Source organism: Zosterops lateralis, assembly GCF_965231275.1.
Source record: "Zosterops lateralis genome assembly, chromosome: 4".
NCBI classification, from domain to species: Eukaryota; Metazoa; Chordata; class Aves; order Passeriformes; family Zosteropidae; genus Zosterops; species Zosterops lateralis.
In genome coordinates, this window is record NC_139765.1 from 37826357 (window position 1) to 37839226 (window position 12870).

The 12870-nt window shown below is 38.5% G+C and overlaps 1 protein-coding gene across 1 annotated transcript in view; it reads right to left on the bottom strand.

The window, feature by feature from the left end:
* Positions 1-2564: 2564 nt before the first annotated feature.
* TRHDE (thyrotropin releasing hormone degrading enzyme) overlaps positions 2565-12870 on the bottom strand; it is a 219014-nt gene continuing 208708 nt past the window's right edge. Inside the window, exons 18-19 of the mRNA XM_083859071.1 lie at positions 12159-12240; positions 2565-10297 (exon numbers count right to left, since the gene is read on the bottom strand). Of these exons, the coding sequence (XP_083715197.1) occupies positions 10154-10297; positions 12159-12240 (226 nt within the window). The 3' untranslated portion in view covers positions 2565-10153. The remainder of the gene's footprint in view (positions 10298-12158; positions 12241-12870) is intronic.

Below are 12870 nucleotides of genomic sequence, written 5' to 3' on the forward strand. Positions count from 1 at the left end.
ACAATGAGTAATTAACTCTAGGTTCAATACACTACATAATGAAAATGCTATACTAGGGCTTGAGCCCTAATGCTGCTGCTCAGCCCTAGTAGTTCAGCAGGGAGTGAGGGATTTTGGTGGATTAGGGCATGAAGGTTTGCACCAAGGAAGACCAAGGCCCCTTAGATCCTTCTGCCCTGGTTCCTTCACTGCAGCCCTTTCATTACTGCTAAAAGGCAAGGTGATACAAAGGTGAAACCTTACTAAACACACCTGGGCTCTCCCTGCTGTTCCTACAGTTGCTATGGCCTGAGAAGTGGAGCAACAGGACCGTGTCAGACAGGGCAGGAGGTGACACACGAAATGTGTGCCAGGAGGATCCAGTCTCACCATGACCCTGCTGATGCCCTTCTCACTGAGCCTTGCACCATTAGTCCAGACTCTAATGGGTTAGCCTTGGACAAATTGAGAGAGAGAGAGAGATTATGGGCTAATTGGGCTAATTCAAACAGCAGAGAGGAGTTTCTGTCATTTGGCATCAGGCCCATGAAGCAAACAACAACCACTGCAGTAGGTACAGCATGTCTCCTTTTAACCATTCAGGACTTTTTTTTTTTTTTTTTTTTTTTTTTTTTTACTTTAATTATATTTTGGCCACAGTAAATGTGGCTGCTAACTCAAAGACTAAGTTTCAGCATAATGAAGCTTTAATTTCCCAAGCACACCCTCATTATTTCACATAATTTCAGCCTTACCTTCATTACACTTTCCTCACAAATATCTTTGTGCTCATTTTCCCATCCCATCTGTAAGGTAACCTCAGTCATGTCATTCTCAATACTGTTTCCCTAACATGGGGTTTATTTGCTCAATTCTCAGAAAAGCTGGGACTGTCATCAGCTCACTGAATTGTTCCTTTCCACTTTCCTTGCAGTATGCAGCAGAGTGCCTCTGACAGCAGTACAGCACTTAGTGGTGGCTTCCATACTGAAGGTGCTACTTAAAGGAACCAGGTATGTTTTTTGCTACAAATAGGAGGAAGCAACAAATTAGTCAGAAAAAGCTGATTTTCTGTTATTAAGATAGCAAATTCACTAATTTGCAAGCCAAAAGCTCTAGCTTTTTTTCCCCCTACACCCTGCAGCTCAGCTGAGGAGCTTTCAAAGAAAATGGGTCCTTTTAAAGTTCTGCTTTTACTGAAGACACTGAGCTGAGAGCAAATAAACAGCTCTTGATATGGTCTTGTATGAAAATGTTCAACTTGAAAGAGCTCAGCCAACACTGAAGTGCTGCTGACTGCAGTGGCCACACTGGGGAAGAAACAAGCATGTTCCTTCTGTTTGATTAGATGTGCTGCCAGTGGGATTTCAGAGGGAAGTGCCATTTCTCTTTCCTCACATCCTACCAGGGATGCTTCCAAGTTGGTCATGCCCATTTGTCTCAGCTTATTCAACACTCATGGAGAGAGACATGTAGCAAAAAAAATGGAGGGGAACAACCCTTCTGCGGGCAGTACATCGTACCCTCTCATATTTCATCTTACATTTCACTATCTCCCCCTTAAGGTGAAAGCTCTCTGTTGGCCCCCAAGCCAACTCCTTAGGCCCACTGATCTCCTGATCCAGACCTGAAAACAGGGAAAGAAAAGAGGTATGAAAGGTACGTTTATGTACTCTGCTGACATAAGCATATTGGATGGTCAAAATTCTAGCTTCAGTATAGCGGGGTCAGAACAGCCCCAGTGAAGTGTTTAAAGGTAGGATACTATAAACATACTAATTTAGGCCTCAGCTCTGCTTACTTCGGTTCCAAGCATCAAAGCTGCCTGTTGTGCTTTGCAAAATCAGAACCTTAAAAATTCTCTTCAGCTTTTCAGCAGACTAAGATGTGTAATACAAAAGAAAACATCTTTATTGCTAAAGAAAAAAGAATTCTGGCATTGAAAGCTGTATTTTGAAAAAGACAGGGCTGGCTTTTACTCCCAGTGATGTCAATGTCAAAGCTCCAACTGACTTCAGTGGGAACATGATTGTATCCAATGGGTAAATAATTGCACATGTTTCACATCTCATTGTTACTGAAAACTGTTCTTCAAAAAAGGAAAATAATAGCCTGGATTCAAGAACTCTATTAAAAAGTAACTTGAACTGCATTCTACTTGAAATCACTTTTACCAATGAAAAGATCTTTTTGTTTATTCAGAATTTACATAATTAGAAAAGCATAAGTGACTTTGCTCTTTTCTCCAGTCGTAGTCCTGTTACTCTTGAAGTGCTTAAGAGTATCTTGAAGCCCAGATTTTGTATTTTTCTTTAGTTCTCTGCTTTCTACTAGCCCCAGCATGTCAATATGTTTTGAAAAATTCCTCATGTCAAAAAATGCTTTCTCTTGCATGGTTTTCATTGTAAAACGTCAGCATATCTGCTCAGTTATTAAACTGTTACCTCAATGAAATGGGAACACAATCAAAACGTTGGGCATTATTTATCTTAACTATGTCTCTATGTCAGAAAATTAAGACAATGATGAATTACACATTACTATACAAAATTTTATTATCAGAGACAAAATTCAAATTTGTTTTGCTTAAAATACAGATCAAGTTTCTCTTAAAAAAAAAAATTCCATTTAGTCAGTCCTTAGAGTGGAATAAAAATTTTAGGTTGAACACACAGCAGTCCCATATTTATGTAATTACTTTTAAAGACATGTAACAGAAAACACTGTTCTCAGAAATTCATATATTTTATTTGGCTAATGGTTTCAATTTTTGATTAATTCTATATTCACTATATAGCATTGTACGAATAATTCTGCTTTTATTCAAAGGCCTAGAATGCTCCAAACAATAAATGAAAAACTTTGTTCAATGTGGCATTTTAGATATACCGAGAATCAGTAAACATCTCCCTTCTATATGCAAAATATATCCTTTTCTGGGAAAAAAAGAGAAAAAAAAAAGACAGAGAGAGTAGTCGGCTCTATATAAAACTGTGATTTTAAATTCAGCAAAAACATATCACCATATTCTGCACCTGAAACCTGTGTAGAAACAGGTTTCAATCTAAATCGCTTCCCAGAAATACTAGTTCAGTCATATGCAGGAGTTTACAGTGAATATAGATTATTTTGAAGTGTGTGATTAATCCCACAGACATCAGTGGGACTGCCTACAGATTTATATATATGGTTGTGTCTTGGTCAACACAGCCTCGCATCCTGCCTTATATCCAACTGTTTTGCTGAATTGAAACTGTTTGATTAAGATCTATAAATACAAATAACCAAAGAATAATTTTTCAAAGCAAAATGTCCAGAACTAGAAGCTATACATGCATGTACACATGGTAGGCAGAAAGAGAAATGTGTTATTATGCAATCATCTGTATTTTCTCTATAAGAAAATGGCATTCTGATCTGGCAAACAGATATTCATGTGAAAACATTGGTGAACTGTATCTAAACAGAGTCAGTTTACATGACACCTCTGGCATGACAAAAACCTGAATTCCAAAGAGTACAAATTTGAGAACTGAGGGAAACATATGTTCTTCTAATTACAGTATTCAGAATTAATCTAAGGTTGAGATAGAATTAACAGAGGGACTCATCCATTATAACCAGCATTAACAGCTGCAGGATGATTTCTTTCTACTTTAAGTGTCAAATGATCTTACATGCGGAGCCTTTTGGAAACATAATAAAATTTATCATCAATCCTTTATTTTCAACAATATAATCCATTTATGTAATTGAAGTGTGTGTAGTTAGCTTTCAGAGAATCAGTTTATCTACTGCAAAAATACAGCAACTGAACACCTTTCAGTAAAACATCAGACAGGGAGATACAATCTCTGTTTTTATAAGGCTGTATGTTCCACCCACACCAAAGCCTATTGTCTCTCAAACATAACAACAACATAGCAAAATTACATTTACACATATAATAAAGCTGTCTTTGTACAGGGTAGTTATACAGTAATTACAGTGATTTTTCCATTAAAAACTGTCCGAGTTTGTTTCTTCTTCACAGAGTGCCTAAGTCCAGGAAAATCCATCTTTGCTGAAATCTATTATTTGCAGGAAAAAGAGAGGATAGTAACCACACTCTTCACAGCACAGTACTCTACAGCTCTCAAAACAAATTATAAAGCTTTATCACATTAGAACTAATCACAAAGTATTATTCTAATGAAAAGCCAAAGGAAAACAAAAAAATTTGTCATCCAATATGTGCTACTGAAATCTAGATACAAACACACAAAACATCCTGTATGGCAGCCGAGCTGCCACCTCCAGGGCCATTTTGGGAGCAATGGGGTAGATCCTCAGCTGGAATTCACATCAGTCACTTCAACAGATCTACCTCACTGGGCACCAACAGAGGCCACAAAAGCTCTACCAGTTTGGCTGCAGATTATTTTGGAATTACAGAAACCAGTGCATCAAGTGGAGTGAAACGTATCACAAAGAACTGAGACTGCATCTTGGCTGCTGGCCTGGTCCATTGTACCATGGCTATCCTGATCAAGCAAATGTAAGTGACACTGTCCAGAAAACACTGGGGCACTCTGGCAAAAGCCTCCAGCTCATGACTGCCTGCTGCAGCACAGCCCTCTGCTCTCACAAAGCTGCTCACCTTTGTTCTCTACCAACATTGCTTTGATATTCTTAGAAAATGGTACACATTAAACAAGCAAACCATTCTGGAATACTGTTTGGCAAGGTCACACCTCACTAGTTACAAATCAGGCAAATATAAATGCCTTTTCTTCTGAGAAATTACATTTGGTCTGACTCACAGCACTTCTCATGTGGGTGATTGTCCTTAAATACATCTCAATGAAACTGGCTCCATATGTCTTTTAAATCCCAGCCTCAACTGTGTTACCATATTCTGAGGTCAAGCTCAGAATGCCCTTCCACTTGTCTGACACAAGACAGAGCAAAGTTTAACCAGATTCTTCAAAATATATTTGATTTTAAAATTCTGCCCAATGAAAGCATGTGGCCTTACTTTGGTGAAAAATCCTTTATCACCTTCCTTCCTACTGAAAACAAAATTACTCCGTCAGCACAGACTACTTGCTCAAGTCAGAGCGGTTTCACTGGGTTTCAGAACTGGTATTAAGACCAGCAGAACCTTGTACAGTCATATGAGAAACAAAGTGGACAATTTTTTACATTTTTGTATGCAAAAAAGTGCTGCACAGTCACTGGTACCACATTGGTTTAGGCAGGTTTATGCATCTGATTTTTCTTTTGTTCAGTTGGTTGGCTTTTTTTGATTTTTTTTTTTTTTTTTGAATTTTTTTTTTTTTTGTTGTTGTTGTTGTTGTTGTTGTTGTTTTTTATGGTATGAGTACAATTACTACTATTACTAGAATTATTACCACGAATAATTTGTAGTACAGTCTTACAACCCACCTGTTAAAAAAAAGCCCAAGAAATTCCTGGTACGCTTTCAAATATTAACAAAAAACATCATAAAGAGTGTCTGTTCCTATTCATACTTGAAAACTAAATATTTGACTGTTCAAAAACACTTCTGAAGAAGGGACACTATAATATTCTAAGCCTTTACAAACATTTTGGTCAGTGCTTTTCAGCAGGGGTGGCCAGAGCTCAGGGCTTACGCTTTTTGTGAGCGGCGCAGGTTCATTAGCTGGACCTTTACTTTCTGCTACCACAAGGCAATGACATTCATTTTTGAAAATCACCCACAACCGATCCTCAGCCAAGGGACCTTCTGTCTCTTCCATACAACTGAAAGAAAGTTGGATGGAACCCTTCTGCATTTCAGTGGTTCCCAGCTGCTTTCCTAACCCAGGTGGTCTGGCAGCAGTGGCAGGTGATACAGCCATCAGTTTTCTGACTGCTCCATCCATAGCTGGGCACACAGACTCTCTTCAGGCTGCTCCACAGCTGGATGGTCCTTTTACTCCTTCATGCTCATACTGACACTGTGGCTGTATATCCTGCTCAGGACAGACAGCCTGATATAGTGAGTAGTCATAGCAAGAGTGGTGCTAAGCTGATTATATATATTAGCAGTTTTCAAACCCACATCCATTTTCCTCAAAGAGAAAATTGTACATTTGACTCAAAGTCTATTTTCAGTATCATTTATGATCATGTGGAAAACCAAAACCTTATTCTGCAGGTATCTAAATAAAGGCACCCTCCCCTGCAAATAGCAAAATTAGCTTTGCTTTATTCTATCCAAATAATTAGATTTTTGTGGGAAAAGTGGAGGATTTTAAAATGCTATGGAGGATTTTACACTTACAAACACACATACACTTTTCATTTTTTATTACTTACGACTAAAGAATTAATTGTATGGTTCAGGATCTTTGATGTGAAAGCATCCTTCTGCATCAGGGCATACTTCCTTTGGCACTCTAAAGATCAGTGAAATATCTACAACAGCCCAAAAACTATGAAAAATTCACCTTCAGTTTCCAGTGTAGTATCAGAATTCTTGCTATATTCACTAAAAAGATAATCAAAGGTCACAAATTTAGATGCACTTGAGAACACATGAAGGTTTTTTTTTATCATAATAAATGTCCAAGTACTCTCAGTAATAGCAGAAATGACATGTCATTTCAGAAGAATATTTTCACAGTGTTCTGCCCTCATTACAATTAGTAGCTACTACCATTTTAACACCTATTAGCAGTGGATACATGAATAATTCTACCAGCTACAAAGTAACAGGCCAGAATCTTGTAGTGGACCATTTTATAAAAAATAAAATAGCTATTTCCTTATGCTGGCATAGAATCATGTCTATTCTTATGTCTTCCTATATGGTTTAGGAAGCCATATCAATTAATAACTGCAAAGGATCCTGAGTCATACAAAGGCTTATTAGAGATTCTACCATGAAATCTCTGTAAAACGACACCCATGTCCATCTCCACATTGCATTCATATTTTGCACGATCTCCTCTCACTATAAAGGACAAACTCAAACACTGGATTAGAAAATGCTGAAAAGTATGGAGTACTTGGCTTCTTAATAGCAATCCAAATCATAAAAATGAGGACCATCTTTATATATGGACAAGGGAAGAAAAGGACTGGTAAAAGAGAAAGAAAATCAATATAATAAATAGATTTTTCTAAGCAGATTGTATTAGAACTTTCCATGAGGAATCAACTATACTTTTAACACACAATTGTGTGAAACTTCTTAAAAAAAGGTTTCTAAGGACATATAATAAAATGCAGGGTGTTTGAATATTGCAGAAAACAGTTATTTTTTTTTAGATTTAATCCATTAAATTTAATCCTGATTCAATGTGAAACAGCAAAATACAAAACAGAAAAAATAAAATAATAGAGAATTATAATGGAAAGGCCAGTTCAACCTTAGAGCAATAATACAAACATTATTAGAATACAACAATTATAAGCAACACATCAATGGGTATGTATAATATATACATTTAGGACTTGATATCTGTGGTAGACCAGTTGCTCAAGGCCACTAAAATATCAATTTACATCCAGCACCAGCTAAATGTGCAAGAACTTCAATCCAAATGCGGAAGAGTGGAAATTTCTGTGCATTGTGCAAAACACAGGCTGTAATGAACTTTTGACTTTAGAATATACTGTTATTAGTGGAAAGACCAGAAACTTTTATGTCCATCTTGCAAGGTATGGGGTTTAATCACTTGTTCTGGAAAAGTCATCAAAGACAATACTGAATAAAATTGTAAAGGGACAGACCATTTCACACTCTTCTGTTCTCCGAAGTCCTCCAAGCAATTCATATTTAAGTGCTTGGCTTTCTGCACACTCTTTGGATATCACAATTTTGGCCTTCATTACAGGGTAGAGGTTACATTAAATAGTATTTGGCTTGCTTTTTTATTATAAAAAAAGTCTGCATGTGATTTTTCTCAGCAGAAATTAAAAATGTGATGCTACATACTGGCATTGAGGTTGAGTTTGGTCAACCACAAAAAATAATACTTTTCACTTTTAAATGCCTTTCATAAGAAGATATTCAAGTGCTTTGCTAACATTAGTCAAGCCTCACAACACCCCTGTGAGGTAGGTAAAATACAAAGGAGGAGGAGGATTTCACTCAGCTTCGACATGATAATGTCTCTGGGCAGCAGGTTCACTAGCACTGCAACATAGCACAAAGGTTTAGGGCTTACTATAAGGCAAAAAGTCAACAGTACAGGAGCACAGAATTCCCTCTTCTTTTGGTTACACATGAGTCAAGCTAATGTGCTATACAGCACCAAACAGCTGAAAAATTGCCTGTACAAGGATTTCATGCACCCAATCCACAAACAACACCCTCCAAAAGTAAAGGGCACACAACAGCTTAGTTGTGGGATGGGTCTGCTAGTTTTTGAGGAGCAGAATATTTTGGGAATGAGAGCCCAGAAAACAATACTGTCTCCACACTACTCTAAAAATATCTGAAGATGCTTGGATTTGGTTCTTTTCACACTAATGTTTCAATTCACAACTTTCTGGCAATAAGCAACTGCAAGTGTAAAGTGTGTTGGTAACTCCCATGCCTTGTGAGGGCAACAACCAGATAGAATGGCTGCTTTCTACTTTGGTGGGCCACGTGCTCCCAATGTACATGGCCATGATGTGGTCAGATGGTTGGGATAGGTTGGGATGGGATAAAGAAACACTGCCTCACATCTGCATTCTACCTCTGAAGGCGCTGCAATCTGACTCCTGGAAATGGTATTCTTGTAACTGTATCTCTTGTATTTTTCCTCCACAGTGTAGACATTACAGAGTATTTGGCCCCCACCAGTTTTATCCTCAGCATTTAGCTCCAGAGTGCAAATACTCATTGTACAATTCCACTGTGTCACTGATCTTTCAGATTAAGGATTGAGAAGAGACAAACATGATTAAGAAAAATGTCATTCATGAACACTAGTCTATGTGAAGTACACGGGAACAGAAAGAAAACCATGTTCTCAGTATTAGTCAGTACAAATAAACACATGTACACCCCCCTCACTTTCTCCATATTTCACTTTTCAATGCTGGCATAAATAGTACATTCCATATTTGCAGAAGTATTGCCCATACAGAGAATCTGACCTGTCTATCATAATAAATCATTACAGAGACTGGTCTACCACATGCAAGACAGCCCTCTTGGGTAATTTTAAGTCTTCGCATGTGAGATATTCTTCCTTTTTCCTAATTTCCACTTGAATCTTATGTTTATTTATAATAGCTGTGCACTATGAGCTACGAAATTTACTACTGCACAGGCTGGGTGGCCTGGGTGATCCATTGTGAGTATCAATGCCTTCTAAAACAGCTGAGAAGAGGTGGTTCATGGATTCTGTGATATCAATGCAAAATGCCTATCCCAGCACACATTCACAGTTGAAACTACACTGTTTCACTGATCAGCAGTGAACAAATGTATATGATTATAATGCAATCATGATGTCCTTCTCATTTGCTCTCTCTAAGCCTGCTCCTGGCCCTTTTCTCTTTCTCCTCTCTCACTATTCTGCTTATTCAAATATAGGAATACGGAGACTGCAGATACAACTGGTAACTCAAAAAATGTGCTGGCATCTTTGTAATCATTAAGTGACAATTCTGAGTGGTAGAAAAACTGGCAGCAAATGGGAAAGTTGATTTTACATCTCATACCGCCCCAAGCTGGAAGCCTTCTGCATTTCCTTTTCCTTGCTTTCCTTTTGTTGATTGAAATAGTGATTGTCGTAGAGTCTTTGTGCTTTGTATAATGCCCAACTTTGATGTAACCGGAATTCACATACAAAATGTGGCTGTTATACATAAGCATGCTAAAATACAGGCAGAGACAGTACAAGCATGCACAAAATAGTCTTTGAAGGATTTTTTTTGTTTGTTTGTTTTTTGACATTTACATGCACCACTTAATATCATGTTTGGTTGTGTACATTGAGGACTGGATTTCACAAGCATTCCTGATCTTCTCTTCTGAAAATCTTCTTGACAATTTCACAACAGTTCCGTGTAAAAAGAAAAATTCACAATGAAAAAAACAATAAAACAAAAAAACCTTATCCCTGCAATCTGATCTTGTCTTCACCATTTTCATGTTGAACACTTTTAAAATGTCTCCTCTTCCTCTTGCAATGAGTCATGTTAAATGATTGGCTAAAAAGACAGATTACTGTGTCAAGGATTTTCTTAGCCACTGGAACAGTTCTTCCTTATAAAGCCTTTGCCACCGCACATTGGCTTCCACTGTTTCCACAGCGCGGGAGAAGGAGACAGCAGCTCCCCCTTCGTAACTCTTTATAAAGTTCTTTAGCTGGAAATACAAGTTTACAGGTTAAATTTGCAACAACTAGAGAAAGCAAGTATTTCCAGTGCACACAAATAAGTCAGGCATTTAGGACAAACATCCACAATCAATGTAGTAGGAACTGCAATATCAGGGAGAAAGATTTAATAGGAAATGTATTAAGACAGCAAACTGTCAATTAGATGTGATGCAGTTGCTTCACATTGCACTGGAAGATATTGATATGTCAGTGCTGGATCACATTAATATAATTACCTCCTTCCCTCCTGCAGCTCAACTGCTGCACTGTGTAGATGGATGCTCTAAACTTTTATTTATACCTAAGAAACCAAACTGGGAGCACTAGAAGTACTTCTAATTAAGGTTTATATGCAAATATCAATGCAAATATCACCCCTAATGCCCCTTGGTTTTATCAAGCTTCAAAACACACTAATTTTATTTTGATATGCAGATCCCTTTTGGTTATATAACACAGGTCAGTTGCTGATAGAAGGAAGGGACGATTACAGTGAGAAGAGAATGGAAAAATAGCAAGTGGGCATGCATTTGACAATCTTTGAATGCCTGAAACATACTCCTTCCCTTATGAGAAAACTTTGATCTTTTTTTCTGCAGACTGAAAAAGCTCTTGTTCTGTTCTTGTGTATACTCAAAGTATAGCACCAGCACTTGGATTATTATAACCAATGGCACTGGTGGGTTTTCAATTATTGTTGTTCTTTTCAAGTGAGAATTGCAAGGCTGATCTGCACAATAGATTACAGGTTATGTTGACTTGTACAAAATTAGATGGTTTTAGCAACACTTATGAATAACTAGTTAATTTTTTTCCCAGTGACACCAAAATCACCTCAGTTTCTAAATTCTGTCTTCCAGCAATATCTCTGTGCATGTGCTCTAAACTGAGAAGGCTGATTCTGCAACTATCTCATTCCCATCACAGTCAGAAGCATGAAAGGAACTGGAAACTTTCCAAATCAGACTTTACCTGATCGTTGTACTTTTTATACCAAAATGTTTACAATACCAGTTTCTTTCAGGGAAGTACAACCAGCCAGCTTACCAATCCTAACATTAAGGTGGAAACTAAGAGTACAGAAGGCTTCCTTGTGTAGGGCAGATACTCAAATCTGACCAATAATGTCATTCCCACCTGGGGAGAAGAAACCACCTGTGGCTCCTCCCTAAGTTACTGAGGCCACCAGACTTGAGTGCAGACTAATTGTTGGATGCAAATCAGAACTCAGAGTTCAAGTAATGGTAGTTGTGCTGCATAAGAATCACTGTATCCATTTGGAGCAGCATTGAGTAGGTGCTAAACAGGCTGTAGCTCAACTGCCAACTATGTCAGTCAGGATAGATGTTAAGTTAAAATGAGAAATCTTTCCCATCTAAATAGAAGTACAAATTATTGTGGAGCCATTTGGCCAGCATATTCAGTTAGCAGATTTTCTCACATGGAAAATACTGTGAGAAAGAGAAAAACAGAGAACACATTGGCAGCTTCTACTTTCAACGCTGATGTTTTCAAGGACTGCCCTCTGCAGCATAAGCTAATGAAGATAAAACATTGCATCTTCAGTTTCTCAACAACAGTCAAGAGAAAAAGACAAACCGTCATATCCAGCCAAGCCTGGCTGCAAAAAAACACCTGCACAATCCCCCTTCTGACACCACTACACACTTGTGTGCTTTTGCAACCTGCTCCTCATCCTTGTGCTGCCCAACAGGTTGCTGCTGCTGCACAGGCAGTTGGGCCTTTGACTGCAGCAGAGAGAACAGAGCTTCTGGACAATCCTATTATTCTTCCTGCCCTGCTCACTATGAATACAGCCTCACACAACAGAAGTAATTTAAAAATTACCTCTCTTAGTTCTCCTTCAGTATTGAGGAATTCCGTGACCCCACTGACAAGCTTTGAGTTCATAAATAATGCTTCTCCATACCTGCATGGGCAAAAAGAAGATGCACAGAGAGTTACTGCAAGAGCCAGGTCAACTGAAAGTGAGAAAGTAATCTTCTCTAAGCAAGGGAGAAGGCACAGGACTGATTTAGGGGATCAAAGGAATAGCACTGGAACTGGGTACTGGTATTTCAGGATAAAAACCTAGACTGAGACCTTCTTCTAGTTTGAAATGTTTGTAATTATTAAGTCAGGTGCTGTTAAGCAGAATGGGTTTAACTACAGATGACTGCTTGAGAGGAGGAGAGGACCAAACCACTTCCCACTTAAGGGGACAAAGGAGACTGAGGAGGGACCTCATGGCAGTCTTCAACTTCCCCATCAGGGGAAGAGGAGGGGCAGGCACTGATCTCTTCTCTGTGATCCCCTGAGGGAATGGCCTGAAATTGTGTCAGGGGAGGTTTAGGTTGGGTATCAGGAAAAGGTTCTTCACCCAGAGTGTGATTGGGCACTGGAATAGGATCCCCAGGAAAGTGGTCACAGCACCAGGCCTGTCTGAACTGAAGAAGGATTTGGACAATGCTCTTGAGCACATGGTGTGACTCTTGGGAATGGTGCTGTGCAGGGCCAGGAGTTGGACTCAATGATCTTTGTGGATCCCTTCCAACTCAGC